The sequence below is a fragment of the Aethalodelphis obliquidens genome, unplaced genomic scaffold (genome assembly GCF_003676395.1).
Source record: "Aethalodelphis obliquidens isolate GAN/ISIS:26980383/991018 unplaced genomic scaffold, ASM367639v1 scaffold5, whole genome shotgun sequence".
NCBI lineage: Eukaryota > Metazoa > Chordata > Mammalia > Artiodactyla > Delphinidae > Aethalodelphis > Aethalodelphis obliquidens.
The window spans coordinates 6,989,035-7,008,981 of record NW_020837949.1 but is presented as its reverse complement, the minus strand read 5'-3'; the positions used below and the strand labels follow the sequence as shown (position 1 = coordinate 7,008,981).

Genomic DNA, 19,947 nt, shown 5'->3' with positions numbered 1-19,947 from the left:
CAAATCGCCCAGAACCCTGCAGGCCGGTCCAGCTTCCCGTCCTGTCCTGTCCTGTCCTGTCCCCTCCCTCCAGCCTCCAGAAGTGCTCAGGGCCTTGCCCTCCACCCCTGCCCCCTCCCGACAGACTGCACCACTGCCCACCCACAAACAACCAAGAGCAGAGCCCATCGATGCCCCTACCCGGGTCGGGATGCCACCCCACCCCTGGATGTTCAGGCAGGCCGGGCAGGGAGCCTCCCCTCCAGGCCGGGCCTCTCCATCTCCAGCACGCTGAGGCTCCAGGGCGGGACCATGTTCTCTAGGACGGTGATGGAGGTTCATTTTGAATCCTTTCTTTATTCCATCACAACAGCCTACCCTATCGTCCTATCACCCTAAAGTCTCCACCTGTGCCCTAGCTCATCTCTCCTTGGCCACAGCGGTTCTGAAGAGGCAGGCGGCCTCTCGGAGGCTGAGCCTCGGATCAGGGTCTGGGAGCACCTGGGAAACGCTCCTGCCTGCGGTCCTCGATTTGGGAGGAGAAGGCACGGTGACGCCCAGGCCCGCAGAGATGCTGTTTCTCCCTGGACCGGGGGGCAGATCAGTCGGGCTGGAATGACGTCCTCGGCAGGGTGCTCGGCGACAGTTCTCACTTTGTGCCACAACAGAAAGAAAAAAAACCAAACACCAACGGTCCCATCTTCAGCTAAGCTTTCCTCAGGTGACAATCAAACAAAAAGGAAAAGTCGACGTGATTTGGCAAAGGCTTCTTAAATTTTAAATTAAAAACAGAGAAAAACATTCACACAGAAGAGATTCAACGGTCTGCTTTGAAGAAATATATTAAAGAAGGTGAAAAAGTTAAAAAAAAAATCAAACCCCAAATAATGGTAAAAATAGATGTATCCTCTGTAAAATTCTGGACTAATCTACTGAGTCATTCATATCTATTCAGTATCAGAGCATAAGATGAAATACCAAAGTATAAAAAATTAAAACACAAGACAAACCAAAACACCTTGACAGACTGCCTTTGAGCAAGCCCACTGGGCTCGCAGCTGGCTCAGGCTCCAATGCTGAGTGCTGGAAGCTTCGCTGTCTGGTCCCTGCCGCGCTTGCCCTGAGCAGACCCTCAAGGCCTTCAAAGTTCTTCCCTGGCCCTGCTCAGTTCTGTGGCATGTTCTTCTATAAACTTGCTCAAATGCTCCAGATCTCTGTTTCCGTCCTCAAATTTAATTGGGTTCTTTTTGTCCCCGCTGGGGGAGAAGTAGATGGTGGGGAAGCCCTCGACTTTGTAGCGGTCGTTGGTGACATCGTTGGCCGTGGCGTCCATCTTGGCGATGACCAGATTCTTGTGTCCCTTGTACTTCTTGCCCAGGGCTGTGTACACGGGCTCCAGCTGCTTGCAGTGCCCGCACCAGGGCGCGTAGAACTCGATGAGGACGTCCTTCTTAGGGTCCATCACGATGGAGTCGAAGGTCTTCCCCACCACGACCTTGACCGGCCCCTTGTTGTTCTTGGGCACCGGCTGGGATTTGACAACTGGCTTCAGTTTTCCTGCCGAGGAAAGCAAGCAGAGGAGGAGTGTGAGAGCCGAAAAGTCCCTGGCGGCTCTGACTGGACCAGGCAGTGAGGCTGGCCTGACGTGCAGGACATGGCAAGTCAGACGCTGCCAGGGCCAGCCAGGGCCTCGTCTCCAGAAGCCCACCGCCAGTTCTCTGGTTTCCTCACGTCTTCTACTTTCCCAGTCCCTGCAAAGGCCAGAGAGGGTGCAGGTGGTTCCCCACAACGCCTAGCAGATGGTGGGTCCTGTTCAGTGAGGCTGTCACAAGAGATGCTCCCGATGCAGAGGGGTTACTAGGAGGGTGGGCGCCGCGGGCTGGAAGCCACGGTGGGGAGTAGACTGAGCAGCGACGGACAAGGAGGTCTGCCCGTCAGCCGCCAGCGCTGGGGACCCGGGGCCATGTGCGCAACCAGGTGAGAAAGACGCTCGCCTTGATGCCAAAGCAAGTTTTCCTCGTACATGAAACTTACGTCTAAGTCCAAAAGCCTGTTGTACTTTACATATTTTAAAAATAAGGCTTCTTGGGCTTCCCTGGTGGCGCAGTGGTTGAGAGTCTACCTGCCGATGCAGGGGACACGGGTTCGTGCCCCGTCCGGAAAGATCCCACATGCCGCGGAGCGGCTAGGCCCGTGAGCCATGGCTGCTGAGCCTGCGCGTCCGGAGCCTGTGCTCCGCAACGGGAGGGGCCACAACAGTGAGAGGCCCGCGCAACCGCAAAAAAAAAAAGGCTTCTTGAAATTTCCAAGACGCCTGCCTTTTATTCTATTATGAAAAAAAAAAAAAAAAAAGAGCGAGAGAAAGCAAAAGAACAGGGATTCTCCATCCCCATCTTCCCATCCCTCAGGTCCAGGAGGAAGCCTGGGCCAGGCCCCCGACAACCAGCCGGTGGGGCCGCGGAGGTGGAGGATGGTGGGGGGATGGGATGGGGGGGCTCACCTTTCTTGAAGGCGCTGACAAAGGCGCGGAGGGCGTCGGCATCGAAGTCGTCGGGCTCCATGGCGAACCTGCGGCCGCCCTCGTCCAGGATGGCCGCGTTCACCTCCTCCCCACTCTCACTCAGCCCCAGGTCCTTCACCTCCGTGGCGAAGTCGTCCTCGTCGGCCACGGCAAAGGTGTACTCGGGGAAGTCCTTGGCCACCTCCAGGACCTTGTTCCGCCAGAACTGAGTGGCTGAAAAGGCACCGAGGGCTGTGAGCCAGGCCGCAGCGGCTGAGGCTCCAGATGCCGGGCGCAGACCCCGGACCAGCCTCGGGCCACAGCCCAGGGCCCCTGCCCGCAGGCGGGTCGGGGTTGGGAGCTGGCCTCGCCCGATTGCCCCCGCATCTCTAATCTAAGAGGGCCCAACTCGACTCGAAGCTCCCCTCGTGCTCAAGCAGAGAGGGAAGGGGGTAGGGACACAGCCCGGGAGGAAAAAGCCCCTGAAGCCGTAAGTAACCACACACCCCAGCCGCCAACCCGGGCCTCACCGACGCGGTAGTCGAAGCTGAAGTCCACGCCGTAGTACACGACCACCAGGGGGCGCCGCGAGTAGCGCTTGGCCTCGTTGGAAGACTTGCGGTGGCCGACAAGGGGCAGCGTGTGCCTCAACACGTGCTCCTTGATGGCCGAGCTCTCCGTGGAGTCCTGCAAAAGGGGGCAGGTGAGGTGCAGCTGTCTGTTGCTGTCGATGGGAAAAGCCATTTGCTCCAAGAGACGGGCACAGGGGCCTCACTCAAGTCCAGCCAGTGATGCTGGGGCCCCTCCTCCAGGGAACCCGAAGTGAGCCTCTCGGGCAACTGCAGAGGCCACGTGCCCTTCCCTCTGGGTGGGGGCCTGCGGTCCAGGTCAATCAGGTTCTGCTGGGGGAAGGCCCGGCTCCCAGATGACAGCGGCGCTAACACGGGCTACACTGGGCACAGGGTCCCACCTTCCCCTGGTCTGATCCTCACAGCAGCCTCTCTGGGACACTGCACGGACAAGGAACACGGTGCCGTGATGCGAAGCGCTGCTGGGGCTCCGAGCTCCGCCTGGAGAAAGCCTGCCCCTGACTAGCCGCGACACTGAAGCCGGGGGCAGGGGTGCGGGCAGTGTCTCTCAGGAAGAGCATGGGGCCACACAGCTGCACGTGAGGGTGGCACGGCCACCTCGCTCTACAGGTGAGGAAACCGAGGCCCAACGAGGTGCGGCTGCCTGCCCAGCAGGAAGTGATGGATGACCCCTGCTCTCTCCCCCTAGGGCCCATGTCCCATCTGCAGGGATGGTCAGGAGGTGGCCCCAGGTGGCGCTGAGAAATGGCAGGCCGGGCCAGGTGGGAGGAGGCAGCAGGGACGCGGCAGAGGGCAGCTGGGCTGTGGGGTGTCTTTCATCAGGACGGCCCCTGGACCAACCATCACTCAGGAGGTGAGCTCAAAGCCGAGGGACCCAGGACAAATGTGCTCCCGCGCTGAGTACCTGGCACCCGCGGGCCCGAATCTGAACTCAAGGCCAGAGCCCTCCTCGCTTACGTCTGCAGCCAACAGGCTCCCCTCACGGCAGTGCTGCCTGTGCTGATTTTACACCTGGCTTCATCTTACCTGTCCTGCCCTTGTCTTCCCTTTGTCCTAATTTTTAAATCCATTTTTTAAAAGTCGCATTTTATCTGTTGTGTGCATTTTTTACAAAGCAGCCTGAAATAATTTTTGCAACCAAGACGGTATATAAATAATACCAAAAGAGCAACAACAACAACTGTGGATCTCAACCTTTTCAGGTCAAGGACCCCTTCAAGAATCTATTGAAAGCTGCAGACAGCCCCCCTTTCCCAGGAGCACACACACCATACAGAACTGTACAATCAGGGCCCCTCTGCGGACCCAGAGCCAGTATCTCTGGATGCTAAAAAGAGAAGCTGGAGGGCAGGGGGAGAGATGAGACCACCCCCACATGTCCTGGCTGGGGACGGAGCACACCTGCATTCTCCCCTTAGTCTGCTCCTAACTGGTTGTAGGACCTCCAGCCTGTTGGCTCACTTCTCTGCATCGTTCTATCAAATAAAATATTTGGATTCAAGGCGTAAGGTTTTTTCCAAACCTGAAGATCTGTTCAGTGGAGTGCGGAGCCCCTGTGAAGCACTCGGAACACCGAGCTGGACCCAGGCTCACCCTGGGCTGGGAGCTCCCTCCGCCCCTCTAGAGATGAGTGTGTCACCCCCTTAGGAAGACCGAGAGTGGGGGGACATAGAGGAAAGAAAGGCCAAGTCCACATGCCACGTCCCACAGCTTCACCCAGTGAACAGAGAGGCCCGTCATCGCTTCGTAGGCCTCAGCGCCCAAGCCACCTGGCGGCAAGTGAGGCTTGGCTCAGACCCAGCAGCCAGCACGTCCTGGCCAGGAGCCACACCAGCCACGCAGGCCGCTGCTGGCCTGCCAGGAGCTATAAAGACCCGGGGAACCCTTCTGGCAAAAGCAGGTGGAGCTCTGCCAGGGGCCAAGGCCCCACGACCCTCGAGGTATGTGTGACCCCAACCCCCGACCGCCGTCCCTCCCGCGAACCCTGACCAAGAGACCATGCCGATGGGATGCCCCGGGGCTGGCATCCCTCCCCCACCTGGATGTCCATCACGTGGCTCTTGGGCTCATATTTGGACTGGAATTTCTCAGGCTGCATGATGACCAACTTCCCCGGGGAGACTTTCAAGAACTTGGCTATTTCAGTGTGGAAAGTGTGGTGGAATTTGTAATCCTCTCTCAGGTGGTTAGCTGAAAAATTAACAGAACAACAAATACACGATTTACTAAATTGCTTAAATGATCTAGATTCAACTCACTACCCACCATCAGTCAAAGCAAACGCCCAGAAAATAGTGTTCTTAACCACGAACGCCGTGTGGACTATATCCAGAGCTGAAACACTTGAAAGGAGTCTGGAGTTTACAACCTGGTATAGATGTAATCCCTTAAAATCTATATATCTTGGAATTTATTTTAAAAATAAACAATCTTCACAGAAAAACTCAGAGCTAATTTGTCAGGCGCTACAGTCGTCTGTGGCCTCTGATGCTGAGAAGCACATAACCCTGGACAGACAGCCCAAATCCTGCTGCGTCCGTCACAAGAGCCCTCCATCCCCACAGGGAGTTTTCACACCCAGCACCCTTTGCAGGGCTTTGACTGCTCCTCCCCGAGTTGTTGGGTGGCCTGTCTGTGGGCTGCGGTTCTTTTGCTGTACATACTTTAAATCTCGGGAAACTCCCCAATGCACCCCCACTGACTGAGGATACTCTAGGACAGGGGCTGGCAATCTTTTATGGAAAGGACCAGACAGGAACTATCTTGGCTTTGTGGACCCCACGGTCATGACGACCCAGCTCCGTGCTGATCAGTGTGCAAACCGTCCGGTGTGCTGTGTTCTAAGGGAACTTACAAAAACAGATGAGGACCGGATTTGGCCCGTGGGCCGGCCTGTCAACCCCTGCCCCGGACCCCCCCAGGGGAATCACCTCAGTCCCTCTGCTCTGTCCTCGCTGAGGCATCCACACGCACCCTGAGCGGAGTGTGGTCCCAGCACCGGGTGAGGCGTCGCCCCACCCGAGGGCAGCCTCCGACTGGCTATATATAGGGACAGGTGGCTGAGGGCACAGTACGTGTCTTGCAGGAGGCAGGGGCGACCTGGACAAGCTCACAGCTTCTGGAAGCTGAGACAGACTTCGACTGAAATCGTAATTTTCGACCTGCCGACTGTGTGACTTCAGGCCTGCCGGTGACTCACCTCCCCGAGCCCCAGTCCCTCCTCTGTAGAAACAGGACAGGGCACCTCTCAGACCACTGGAAGAATGAAACAAGGTGGCCCACCCAGAAGGCACCCCCGTTCTAAGCCGCCAGGCGCCCCAGGTATTTGTTATCAGGTGGCCCTGGGTGCAGAGACAGAATCGACAAGAACTTCCTGCCCGCCCTCCACGTTCACAGACCCCTTCCTCCCGCCAGCCTCCCCTCTGCTCCTGCCCCATCAGCTTCCCTGTCGTCCACGCTGCATCTCCAGGACTGTCTCTGGCTCCTTCCCCACAGTCTACACCCCAGGCCCAGTGACTGTCACCCCTGCCCGAGCCTAACCTGACCGGCCACGTGGGGTCACACGTATGTCAGGCTGGAAGTGAGGCAGCTGGACGGGCAGCACTGGGCCCACCCAGAGGTATAGCACCAGAACCCACATTTTTTTTTTTTTTTTTTTTTTTTTGCGGTACGCGGGCCTTTCACTGCTGTGGCCTCTCCCGTTGCAGAGCACAGGCTCCGGACGTGCAGGCTCAGCGGCCATGGCTCATAGCCCCAGTCACTCCGCGGCACGTGGGATCCTCCCGGACCGGGGCACGAACCCGTGTCCCCTGCATCGGCAGGCGGACTCTCAACCACTGCGCCACCAGGGAAGCCCCAGAACCCACATTTTGCCAAGATCCCCAGGGATCTGCATGCACATAAATGTGTAGGTTTGGGGACTCCGTGGCTGCCTGTGGCCCTGGGTGGGCTAGGGGATCCCTCTGCAAGTTTCTAGCACAACTGGGTGACAAGGTTACTGACTGAATCAGTGAAGACCGAGGAAGCACAGAGTTTAGCTCTACTGTATGTTTTACAACGTTAATCTGCATTTGACAAACGCACAACCGTGACTGCGCAGCAGAAATTAGCACTAAGTGGCAAGCAGATCATAATTGCTCCTTCGAAGTAGAAAAGCAAACTGTTTTGGTGTGTGTGACGTGGGGTGAGGGGTGGAGGGCACTCAGGAGCTGATGAGGACCAAGAGGATCCTGACCGACCCTGAAAAGCCATCTTTTGTTCATGGCCTAGGGACCGTCCGGGGAGCGAGGATGCCAGCCCCCACGGGACACCACTGACAGCTGCTGGTGATAAACTTTGCCTCCCGGACCGGCAAGACCAGCATTCAGTGTGCAGTCAGCATCCCCAGGCACTTTGCTAAGCACTTCCTCCAATTTATCTCAACTAATGTAACAACCTTCCAAGTAGGACAGGTCACCGTGTTGGACGTGAGATCTCCGAGCTGATCAAGTCACTGACTGTGGTCACAGTATTCGAACACTGGCAGAGCCAGGACTCGAACCCAGGTCTGATGCAGAAACCCTCACTTTCCGGTCAAGACCCTACCCCTGGCAGAGGGACTGGATCTGGGAAGGGGCCCCTGGAAGGGGCGGGAGGTAGACAATGACCTTGGATGAACTTGACTGTGCCCCTCCCCTCCTCTCAGAGGCCAGGAGGGGGACTGTGCAGCCCTCTCATCTATTTGGTAAGAGATCGTATCACCCACGTGCAATGAAAGCAACAGAGAACCAAGCCCCAAGCCGAGAAAGGAAAGCCTGTTCCCACATATGCAATCTCAATTCTCCCATCAAGCCATCCCCTAAGTCGATGCCCAGGAGTTTTATACAGAAGCAGCAGACTCCCCAGCAACCTCAGAGGGCCCGGGCCTGGGCACTCTGCCATGCCCAGAGGGCCACTCCTTACCAGCGTCCTGGTACCGCTGGTAGGCTGGGTCGCTCTCCGCCTTAAAGACCCCAACGATGATGACATCGTCTCCATCCTTCAGGAACTCCTGGACCTGCTTCAGGGCCAGGATCTGCTTGGAGGGTGGCCCGGACTGCTCGATCATGTAGTCGACGATCCCTGGGAGCAGAGCACACGCCTGAGGGGCCGCTTGGGGCTGTAGGGCGCTGTCCCCACAGCTCTGCCGGCGCCCACACGCACCAGGAGCTTCCCTCCCCACTGAGGCCAGAGGAGGTGGCAGTACCGTATTTTTCCCGTGGGCCGTTGTAATCAAAGGGCTTTCCCTTGCGGAAGATTTTCAGGGTGGGATAGCCGGAGACGTCGAACCTCTTGGCCAGGTCTGTCTCTGCGGTGGCGTCGACCTTCGCCAGGGGGATTGGGGGAGAGCGCTTGCTCAGCTCCTTGGCGGCCTTCTCATACTCGGGGGCCAGTTTCTTGCAGTGTCCACACCTGCGAGAGGAAGCAGTTCTGTCAGGGGCCTGTTCTGGTGTGGATGCCACCTGCCAGGTAAGTGAAGCGCAGAAACCCAGCCTGCGCTCCCGGGCAGGCGACTGGAGAGATCCAGCCAACCTCGGGATGCCCCCGGGTGAGGGCAGGGCCCGGGCCTGCCCCAGGGGCCAGCAGGATGTGGCCTCCTCCTTCATGGGGGTGGGGGGACGCACACAACACACACACACCCGAGACATGGGTGGACAGGGGCATAACCGTGACATGGGGTAAGACGTGGGAAAGGCCAAGACAATTTTCTTGGTGGGACAGCTGGGACAGGTAAGGATACCAGTCAGTGGTGACTTCACACAGGACGTTACGGTGAGCTGGGACACAAGGGATGGGCAGGAAGTGGACGCAAGCCTGCGAAGGGGGCGGTGAGGGGAAGGGACAAAAGGCAGGAAGCTCTAGGGGCCCTGGGGCTCCGGCACAAGAAGGGAACACGTCTTGAGTGCAAAGCAAGAGTCAGGGTCAACTTCCAAGATCCACTCCAGAACAGTCGGGAGCAGACGAAGACAGAGAAAACCAAGGCCCAAACATCTCAGGAGGGAGGCAGCAAGGCCCGGGGGGGAAGCGGGCACTGCCTGGCGCACGGCCGTGTCCTCCAGCTCCGAGGGGCCCCAGATCGTTGGGTGGCCCCCCTATGTGGCCCACGTGGCTTACTCTCCCTGCAGGCTCCACGCTTCAGGCCTATATTTTAGCCTCATCCTACCCCCCAGGAAAGACTCTGTGAAACCGCCTCTCTCGGAACACGCAGCGCCCCACTCTGCCCACTTGTGCACGGCGGGGACTTTGCACCCGCCTGCTCTTCGGCTAGCCCTGCCTCACGTGCGGGGGTCTGTCTCTGCCACCCCCGGCCCGTGCCTGTACCGAACACAGGACGGGCCTGACCAGTATCCGATAACAGGTGATAGACACCATCTTACCACGGGGCATAAAACTCCACCAGAATGATGCCTGAGTCATTCACCACCTCATCGAAGTTATCTTTGGTCAACACGAGTGTGACTTCTGGTGGAGGTGTCCAGTCGGGCTGGGAGATCTCTTTGACCTTGGCCACAATTTCTGGAAGAAACAACACAAGACTGAGCACATGCAGGCGCCCGCTCCAGGGGTGGCAGGTGGTGAGGGGCGAAGAGAGAGAGCGGGGCCACAGAACAGGACCCATGTGATTTCCTGAAATCCAATCACATCTACAGCCAGGGCCACTCCGCACAGTTAAGAGCCAGAGGCCCACTGTTTCCAGCAGCTGTCCGTCATGGGTCCACTGCCACACGCACCCGCTGCGGACTGCTCGAGACAGTCCAAGCCCAACCCGACGAATGAGACTTCCGTTCCTAACACGCCAGGGTTCTAACTGCACTTGAACCCCGAGAGGTCATCTCCCAGTGTTTGACCACACATGCCTATTAATAGTTTTGGGGTCATCCTCTTAACTCGTACAAATACATATGTATTTAGACACGCACATCTAGCACTGGCATGTTACACGCATCATAAAACGTAACCAAACTGGAGAAAAATGAAAAGAGAAGCAGCAGCTCCCACGCCGCTCAGGCTGCAGACTGCGAACGGCCCTTCTGTGGCCTGCTTCCCCGGAGATGGATTCAACGCCAGGCCTGGGACACTGAATATATTCTTGCAAAGCACTTTCCAAGGGGTTCTTAGGAGCAGTGGCTGCAAACTTTTTCTCTCCTTTTTTGCCATAGAATCTACCAAGGAGCCAGGTCTGAGACCCACTGCCGCAAAGCACGAGCTTTCAGACTGGAGCGCGCACAGCAGCACCTGCCGGTGTAGGCAGAGCCGAGGCCCTGGGGCCATCAACGCAGGCGAGCCCCATCATTAACACGCACTGGGAGGGCTGGTGCCTGGGGAGGCCACTTAGGCAAACTCTGCTCTCAAGATTCCCAACTGGGCCACGTCCCTAGCTGGCAGGTGTCAAGCGCAGACCTCCAAATATGCAAGTCTGTCACAGGACAGACTCTCGCACCAGTTCAAAGGGAACCTTGAGATCAAGTCCACGTGGCCTCACACTCCGCTATGAGGAGCCCAAGGCCCAGCAAGGGAGGCCCTTGTGGGGGACACAGGGCTACGTGATGGCAATGAGGACCCCAAACCTATTCAGTGCTATTTCTACTACGCTATACTGGGAATGGAAAATGCAGCACAAAGCAATCTTTTTTCTTAAGTGACTAAGAGATACGCTAAAGGCTACCACAATGTTATTTTCTCATTCATTTAATGAAACTTATTTAGTGTCTGATGTGAGCCAGGCAGGGACCCATCGGGCCTGGTTTTAGAAACACTGTCTGGCTCCGCACGCCAGTGGCTCCAATGTGGGGCTCTGGACCTGCACGTTCGGCAAGCCCTTAGAGCTCGCAAGAAACGCAGGTTATTGGGCCAGACCTGAAACTTAGTGAATCAGAAGCTCTGGGCTGGGGCTCGACAGTCTGTCTAAACGAGCCCCCTCAACCCCCCCCCCCCCCCCCCCCCGTGAGTCGGATACAAGCTAGACATTCAGAAGCACCGCTGCAGCGCACTACCAAGACCCATGACCTGTAACACACCAGCTCCAGACCTTGAGTTTCATGGTCGCCAATGGAAGAAGATACCCCCTCCCATGCAAGGACAAGTTTACATTGATCCAAGTTTCCGCGAACATTCCATCAGGGATCACTCCCCGTCCACTCAGCTCGGCTTCCTTTCTAATATCCAAATTCCCCTCCCATCACCCCCTCCACTTTCCCTTCCAGGGGGAGGGAGCCCTGTCCCCGACTTCCACCAGCAGCTCAGAAGCCGCTCACCTTCCTGGGTCCTGGAGCCCTCGTAGTCGACAGCCTGCCCCTTCTTAAGGATCTTGATGGTGGGATAGCCACTCACGTCAAACCTGCTGGCCAGCGCCGATTCCGAGGTCGCGTCGATCTTGGCGACAGCAATGGGAGGGTCATTCTCCCTCAAGGTAGTGGCGATTTTTTCATATTCTGGAGCAAACTGCTTGCAATGCCCGCACCTGAGAATTAGATTTCGGGAAGAAGAAGCAGGTTAACTGTATCCATGGAGACTTAAATCCAGCAACACGCACACAAACGGGGACACTGGGACCAGAAATGTTTGCAGTTGACAAGAAACACAAAACAGGGGAGGCCAAGGCAGCTGAAAGTCAAACAGATCCAGGTTCGAAACTCAGCTCTGCTGAGGGAACATGCTTTCAACATCTCTACACCCCAGTGTGAGGAGAAAACTCTTCCTGAAAGATGCCGTCTTTTCCACTCCTCTCAGAAGCATACAGCAGGGTTTTCCAGAGGCTACGTGATCGACGATGATGTCAGCATTCTGACGTGAACATGTAAGAGCGCTACTGTTATTTAAAGATGGCCTTTTCTATTTCTCAGTTTTAATTCCCGATACGGTAACTACTGATAAACATGACCCACATAACAAGCTATTTGAGGTCCTCAATTATTAAGTGTTAAGGGGTCCTGAGAGAACAAAATGTTTGAGAACGGCTGGTCTATAAACCAGGAACAATGTAACCTCAGAGGCCTGTCCTAAGGTCTGTTTAGATACTTTTACAAAGCATCTCACACTGTGCTAGACAAACAACGTAAGAATATCTTGACTATTTTGTCTCCGAAGTGAACCAAGGAGGGCAGGAGAAAGGGGAAAAAGAAGACGGGATTATGAGATGGAAAAAACAGCAGAAGAGAGGTGGGGGGAAGGAGCCCAAGAGTCATGACTGGCTGCCCCGTGAGGGTGAAAGATGGGAAAAGAGGGGCTGCTCCCCCAGGGCCCATGCACCTTTCCTATGGGAGGCCCCAGGGGCTGCACTGGGCAGTCACCAGACTCCAGGCAGGAGGAGGGGGTGGAGGGCGGAATCTGTAACGAGGGATGCGCCTGTCACCCACGCAGGTCTCTGTGTCATCACAGCTCGTTAGCCGCCCCCAGCTGTAACTAGCAGAGGACGTGTTCACATTTTTAAGCACTGGATCTGAAACGAGCGGGGCCCGCGGTCTGCGAGGGCTGGCTCGTCAGACGCTCAATGCAAATTGGCAGAATGCTGAGCCCCTGGCGCTCCCGAACCAGGAGTCTGGGTTCCTGCACCCGGACACTCCCACCCTGCGGGGTCCGGATGACTCTGAGGGGTCCAGCCTGGTCCATCTGGCTGAGGGGGGCGGAGCGTGGGTCCTCACCATGGAGCGTAGAACTCCAGCAGCACCGTGTCTTTGTCAGCCACAAAGTTATCAAAGTTCGCGTCATTTAGGACTGAGACACCATTTTCTTCCTTAACTTCCAAGTCATCACCGTCGTCCTTGTCCTCGTCATCTTCCTCCTCCTCGTCTTCCTCCTCAATGGCATCCTCTTTCTTAGAAGAATCTGTGCAGAAAATACCCAGACTGGTTAGGAAAATGGTGACCCTCCTCCTTAAAAATCTTCCTAGAGGGACTTCCCTGGTGGCAAAGTGGTTAAGAATCCGCCTGCCACTGCAAGGGACACGGGTTTGAGCCCTGGTCCGGAAAGATCCCACAGGCCGCGGAGCAACTAAGCCCGTGCGCCCAACTACTGAGCCTGCGCTCTAGAGCCTGCGTGCCGCAACTACTGAAGACCGCGTGCCTAGAGCCCGTGCTCCGCAACAAGAGAAGCCACTGCAATGAGAAGCTTGCGCACCGCAACAAAGAGGAGCCCCCACTCGCCACAACTAGAGGAAAGCCCACGCGCAGCAACGAAGACCCAACGCAGCCAAAAATAAATAAATACGTAACTTTACTTAAAAAGAAAAAAAAAAATCTCCCTAGAACCCAAAACCCTCAAAATGGTCACGAGTCCTGCGTGGTCCCTGGGGGCCTCCCCAACCCCAGGAATTTGCATATCGGGTGGCCACTTAAGATTTCACTTAAAGGGAGGTCATGCCTAAAAGATGGCTGAAAACTGACTACAGGTCTAGAATTTAAAGTCTAAAAACTGCAGCAGGACTCGGAGGGCAGAACCAGCCCCCTCTCCAGACAGAGCACTCCCTCCCTGGCCCTGCTCTGCAGGCCTCCAGCCCAGGTACAGAGAACCCGCCATCCTGCTCCCCAGGCACAGACCTGATGCACCCCTCGGGCCGCCCCGCGCAAGCCTCCTGACCCATATGCACGCTGTGCGCCTCAGGCTCCTCACTTCGTGGGCCCCCCACGTCTGTGCTCAAGGGCCAGGCTAACTTTCACACACGTATTCCTCTTCCTCACCCTCTCTGCTTCCACAGGCAGGAAGGACTGCATCTAATCCCCCCCGACCCCTGCCCAATGAATGACTGACTGCCTGGTCCCCAGATCAGTACAAACAGGAAACAAGTACTGGTCTCAACTTTTCCACCCCGAAGGTTACTCGGGCTGACTTCGTAAGTAAAATATGATGCCCCACACTCCTCCCTTCACATTCCAACCTTTGCTGAAGGACTGTAACACCCGTGGGGCTGTTTTTTATGTGTATGAGGTAAAAATGCCACCCCTTTCAGAAATGGATTAGGATTCCATCCTCCAGAATGAAAAGCTGAGAACCAGCACTTGTTTCCTGTTCGTACCTTTGTAGGACGCCCTGCCTGGAAGCAAAGTACTCTTTCCAGAACGCAAGCATATGAGCACATCTTATTATCAAGGTTCAACTGAATTTGTTGCTGAACTACAGGTACCAGAAATCCTGAACGGCAGTTCTCGTTACCCAGGTTCCCCAGCTGCTACCACGCCAGCAAACAGAACTGCAGCCAGCACGATTTCATCAACTCCAAAGGCAGAATGTTTCAGAGCCAATTATTTATTTTTGGAGATGCTTCCCAGGAGAGAAACCAACACCGACAGCGGGACTGAGGTCAGGGCTCGAAAACCTGCCCTCGGGATCCGGGAACCCCTGGGACTTGACCAATCTTAGCCGCCCCTGAACTGATCCAGTGCTGGCTCTGCAGGTGCTCAGAAAAGCCAGGAACTGGTCTGGGCAGGGTGGCAGCTTTGCTCGGTATCATTAAAATCTACCAATCTGCACACTAATTGTCAAAAGTAAACCAAAAACCCACCCCACCCCGCTGAGCCCCACTTTCCTCCACATTGTCCCTTCAAACACCCTCTGCTTTTTCCTTTCACACCCCCGACCCCCAACTTAAGGCAGAAGTTCCTCCATTGCGCGGGCAGGAGAAACAGCTCTAAAATCCAAAAAGAACACCCACCAATTTGAGAAGTACATACCCAGCAGACTCCCATGTTTCTTGGGGCAGGTTACCAGCCCTGCCTGCAGTCTTCCTCCCGCCCTCCCCGAGCTCCCCAGCCACCTCGCCACTTCCCTGCTCCTCATCAGGGACCCTGCAGGGTGGTCAGGCCTGCAGAAGCCCCAGGCCCCCAGCACTGTCAGCAGGAGGCTTGGGGAGAGCAATGAGAACCAGGCTCCCTGGACGTGGAGGGGGCAGGACCCAGAGGAAGACAACCTGGGCTCAACCCCAACGCCACCTCTCAGGGCTGTGGCCTCAGCTCGTTTCTTTACACTCACGTCATACTGAATCCCCTTCCACTGGTGACTGGCAGCCAACACGATACACCCAGGTCCTCGGGAATCCTAGGACGTAACGCTTGAGAACCTCCGGGTTTACGCCAGCTGGCTAGGGGCTCCCGGTACAGGAACACTGCCTACAACAAACTTGCAGGATAAGTACTAGCTGACCCATGTCGGCCTGCAGAACCTTGTCACAGTGGCTTTCAAAAGGCTAGTCTGACCGCCCCTCACCTGAAAGTCCCACCCAAAATGACCCACATCGGGGCTGCAAACCCGGGGGCTTAATGTGGGGATGTCATGCAGGTTCTCTGCTCCTGTCGCGGACCTAGGAAGCACCACACGCCTTGCCCCAGATCTGGGTGCTCCCACGGCCCGGAAGGCCTGCTGTGGGCAGTTAGGTAGATGCCCCAGGCAGTGCATCTCCACTCTCACTGCCTGGCTGCTCAGCTCAGTCCGAGAATCAAGTTTACTTGCGGGCAGACGGAAAGACTGGAGGAAGGGTGGAAAGAAGGCTCGGGAGAACTTAATCCCCTCTTCAAGCTAGGAAACACAGCTCAGGGAGGAAGAGGGACTCGGCTATCTGCTCAATGCACAGGGATAAGGTGAATTTTACAAAATGGAAAAGCAAAGATGCTTTCCTACCTACACCCAGCCCGAAGTGGTCTGAGAGCACTATTGGTAATGGGGCTCTCACGATTAAATGGGGGTCCATGAGTTATCCTGGGACAGAGCTCCAAACAGTGAATTCATTTCTTGACACTTTTTAAAAAATTGACTTTGAGTTTATATTTTTAAGGATAAACAAAATGGCAGAACATTCCCTACATAATTAAGGATCCTTAATAGCATTAAGGCGTGGCCCCCCCTTTCCATTCCTCCCCAAGTTGCAGACAATCCCCAGGGTTGACTCCTCTGCAACTGGAGAAGGTGCTGGCTCTATATTCCCATGGACTAAAACCCCACACATCCGGACAAGGAAAATATCTCAGTTTAATGGGGAGACCACTCTTCACTGGGCTTCACTTTTAAAGTTGGACATTCTAGGATAGAAATATATCCAAAGCCTTCCAGCACCTTCTGGAAGGGTGCCATCCTCCCCTGCGTGTAGTCAGTGAAGCCTCTTGCATCATCTCCACAGCCTGCTTAGCCCACCCAGTAAGGCCACTCCTGAAATGTAGGCCCCTCCTCTAACCAGGTCACTGCAACCCCTGCCCACTCCCACCAGTACATCTGACAACACTGGATCCTGCCCAGGCTGGACACCAGCCGCTCCTTACAGCATGTCCTCATCTGCCTCCTCAGCTGGCCGGTCTTCCAGTCCCCACCAGGGAGGTGCCCATAAAAGTTGGGTAAATCTTACCATTAGGTCAATACTGAATAGAAAAAGAGAAATTTGTTATCAGATATAACATCATTTAACTGATATGTTTTATGCGCCAGGCACCGTGCTGGGCACTTAAGCACACTCTCTCATCCCCCGAGGGAAACACATTACATGCACTTTACAGAGGAAGAAACAGAGAGCTTTAGTCACCTGCCCAAAGGCACAAGGCTACTGAGTGGAGGGTCCTGACCGCTCAGCTGCTATGCCATGGTGACACATAGGATTTTCTTCCCAGGATGCCCCAAGTTTTACACGGACTCGTTTGATAATTACTTCCCAGAAAGGAAAAGAGAGGGGCAACTGGACAGTTCCCCAGCACTGTACCCAAGTGAATTTCCACTTACTTTAAAATCTAAACCAATCCCAAATGAAAGCAAGCAAGGGACTTCCCTGGTGGTCCAGCGGTTAAGACTCTGCACTCCCAATGCAGGGGGCCCCGGGCTCCATCCCGCATGCCGCAACTAAGAGTCCACATGCCGCAACTACAAGAGCTCACAGGCCACAACGAAGATCCTGCATGCTGCAACTAAGACCCGGTGCAGCCAAATAAATAAGTAATAAAATAACTAAGAACCTGCATGCCCAGCAGTGAGGCAAAAAAAAAAAAAAAAGGTTTTCCTTAGGGAAAACCCCCTAAGGACAGGGACCATCTGGGGTAGAGGCAAGTGTGGCCCTAAAATAAATCCACGGGATGGGTTATCTGTGATAGAAGCTGAACGTGAAGATCCAGGGATGGGAAAGAGTCAAGGTAACTACTAGAAGCCCCACCCTACCCAACTGCAGAGATTCCCGGGCTCACCCCAGAGGCCGCTACTTCCCAGGGTCTCCAGTGCATTAGCGACCTGTGACTAAAATGACAGATTCACTCTTCCTAATAGCCCTTGGTGTCCACCCATGTTTGCCACCCTTCCAGGCCTCTTAAGAATCCCCGCAAAATAGAATCACTGGATCAGAACCAAGACAAAGCTAGTTTGCTCTTTGGCTACGTTCCAAAAACTACCCTCCATCTCCACTGGTCCTCAAACTTTAAGGTACCTCCCAAAGTTTACCTTGCCCATGAATCAATGAAATGTTTAACATGCAGATTCGAGGGCCCACTGCTGCAGTCCGCTTGGGTGTATTTTGGGACTCTGTATTTAAATAAGCACCAGGTGATTTGGATAAAGGTCCTAAGACACTTGTAGGTGACACTACTCTCTAGTTCCTGTTGGCAGGTAGGTGTTCTTCTCACCAAGCGTTGGTTTTTAACCTCCCTTTCTATGTGGGTAAAGACTCTTGAATCATTGACTTGCATAAAAGTTACTAAAGCTGTTTAAAAAGAGTATAAAGTTCACAGTTCCTTTACACACTAACGTTAGAAAAAGGGGTTTATTTATATTGGAACAAACTCAACAGGAAAAAACTCTAGTCACCTAGAGAAAGGCCAGAGAGGAAGAAGTTTAAGACCAGTAATGCGATGCCCTGTTCTCTAGGAATTAGCACTCTTTTCTTGACTAAAACTTTCTAATTTTCCAAGTTCTCTTACACCATTTTTTAGCTAGCCGACTTCAAAGAAAAATGCAGGAGTGATGACTAGTAGCTGCGAACCTTCCTCCCAGAGCGGGCGCTTTATGGGCAGGGGCCACACTCATCCTTAACTCCCACAACCCAGCGCAGTGACCGGCACACACAGTAGGTGCTGAATAAATGCTCGCAAAAGGAATGCTATCTCCGGTTTCCAAAAGATGCAAACCAAGCCATTCCTTTCTCCCTCAAACCAGAACCCTTGAGTTACTTATATCCAAACCTACAAACCACAGTTTTGAGACGAAAAATGCTTGCTGCCCACGGTTGTCCCGAGAGCTCCCACTTGGGGCTTCGTGCCCTCGCCCCTTCTCTAAAATCTGTTTTGAAACCAGAGGCCCCTCTCCCTTCACACTCCCTGGACGTGTTAGCCTCAAATGCTGAACCAGTTCCCAAGCTCCCGTTCCCAGGAGCGGGAAGTCAGCCTGGACTCGAGGAAAACCTGAGCAGAATCACGGCGAAGGAGCCAGCATGCAAAGAAGGCACTTTACATCCTGTCCGCGTTCAAGCCTCAGTGGCAGCCCCGGCCGCTTCGCCGCCCTCCTCTCCCGGATCTCCCAAGCGATGCTGTCCCCCGCTACCGCCCTCAAACTGCAGCACGTCGGCGGTCCGCGCGGCGACCCCGCCCACAGGCCCGGCCCGCCGCCGCTCACCTTCATCCGGGCCCTCTGCGCTCGCCGCTACCAGCAGCTGCGCCAGGGCTAAGAGCAGAACGAGCAGCCAGGCTTCCCGGGGCCTCATCGCGGCGGTGCGGAGCTCGGCCTCCTCGCGCCGACGGCCACTGGGCGATCCCAAACCTCTGGCTCCGGTCTCGCGAAAAGAAACGAGAGGTAAGGAAAGAAACTCCCCCCCCCGGAAGACCTAGCCGGCAATTGACTGGGGGCGGGGAAGCCGCGGACCGGCCAATCCCAGCCCGACCTGGGGCGGGGGCCGCGTGCGTCGAAGTGCGCGTCCGAGCGCCAAAGTGCGCGTCCTAGCTCCCCAGCACAGTCCCCAGCACAGTCCTCAGCGCAGATCCTCCTCCCTGGCCTCCTCCGCAGGCCCCGCGGCTCCGGCGTTTAAAGATCAGAGCGCTACCGTGAGGTGCCCCCTTCTGATTGGCTGCGCCGCGGCCTCCAATCAGCGGCTGCCACTCGGTTTGCCTGGAGCGCACAGGCTGAGAGAGGGAGCGGGGGAGAACAAAAGCGGCGGGCAGGGGCCGGAGGGGCGGGGTCGGGCTACGCCTCGGGAGCAATTGGCCGGTGGGGCGGTAGGCGGGGCCTTGGAAATGCGAGGCGGGCGGGGCTCCAGGCTGCTGATCTGGGCAGGAAGAACACGTGTCCTTAGCAGAACGTTGGTGAGAGGGTACGTGTGCGCAACTCTGGGGGACGGCGGGGTGGGGGTGGGGCTCAAGAGCGAAGCGGCGGAGAGGCCCGAACTAGTCTGTTGGTGGGAAAGAGAGAGAACGGGACTCCGGAGTCGGCTTCATGTTCGTGGTCTTTTTGGTTTATGCCTGCGCGAATGAAAGTTGGCATTTCTTTCCTGGATTAAAACACAAATTGGCCTAGGGACGGGGGTCGCATGCAGTAAAAGTGAATCTAGAACTAGGATTTGGGGAAGCTTCTCTCTGGGGTTTCATCTATGAGCAGGCCATCAGGTGCGTGTCTAAACTTTGCTTCATGTTATCAGTTTCTCCTGATTTTACGCAAAATCTATAGGTTTACACAAGTCTCAATATAGGCTTGAGGTCTTCCCTCTTGACAATTTAGGAGGAAAAAAACTAGATTAAGATAGATAATGATTTTTGTACGTCAAGCCGTGATGTGTTTTAGGGTTTGAGATTTCTTTAACACCTGTGGATTCGTATGCCTGAAGAGTTACGGAAGACAAATAGGTCAAATTAACAAAACTCGAGGGTCCAGAAGTATTTTTCTGTGTATACAGATTGTCAGGAAGAAAGAAAGCTA

The 19,947-nt window shown here is 55.3% G+C and overlaps 1 protein-coding gene across 1 annotated transcript; it reads right to left on the bottom strand.

The window, feature by feature from the left end:
• Positions 1 to 316: 316 nt before the first annotated feature.
• PDIA4 (protein disulfide isomerase family A member 4) lies at positions 317 to 19,056 on the bottom strand. The gene is made up of 10 exons (XM_027101601.1): positions 18,655 to 19,056; positions 12,729 to 12,912; positions 11,343 to 11,548; positions 9,465 to 9,603; positions 8,294 to 8,499; positions 8,011 to 8,169; positions 5,108 to 5,259; positions 3,010 to 3,166; positions 2,480 to 2,713; positions 317 to 1,536 (listed from the first exon to the last, which is right to left on the bottom strand). The coding sequence occupies exons 1-10, from the start codon at positions 18,740 to 18,742 to the stop codon at positions 1,121 to 1,123; spliced, it is 1,941 nt and encodes a 646-aa protein (XP_026957402.1). The 5' UTR covers positions 18,743 to 19,056; the 3' UTR covers positions 317 to 1,120.
• Between the last annotated feature and the right edge of the window lie 891 nt (positions 19,057 to 19,947).

Coding starts and splice junctions, on each gene's coding strand:
- PDIA4 (XM_027101601.1), bottom strand. CDS start 18,742: ATGAGGCCCCGGGAAGCCTGGCTGCTCGTTCTGCTCTTAGCCCTGGCG. Junction 8,170..8,293: donor CGGCCCACGGGAAAAATACG/GTACTGCCACCT, acceptor CTCTGCTCCCAG/GGATCGTCGACTACATGATC. Junction 1,537..2,479: donor TGTCAGCGCCTTCAAGAAAG/GTGAGCCCCCCC, acceptor TTTCCTCGGCAG/GAAAACTGAAGCCAGTTGTC.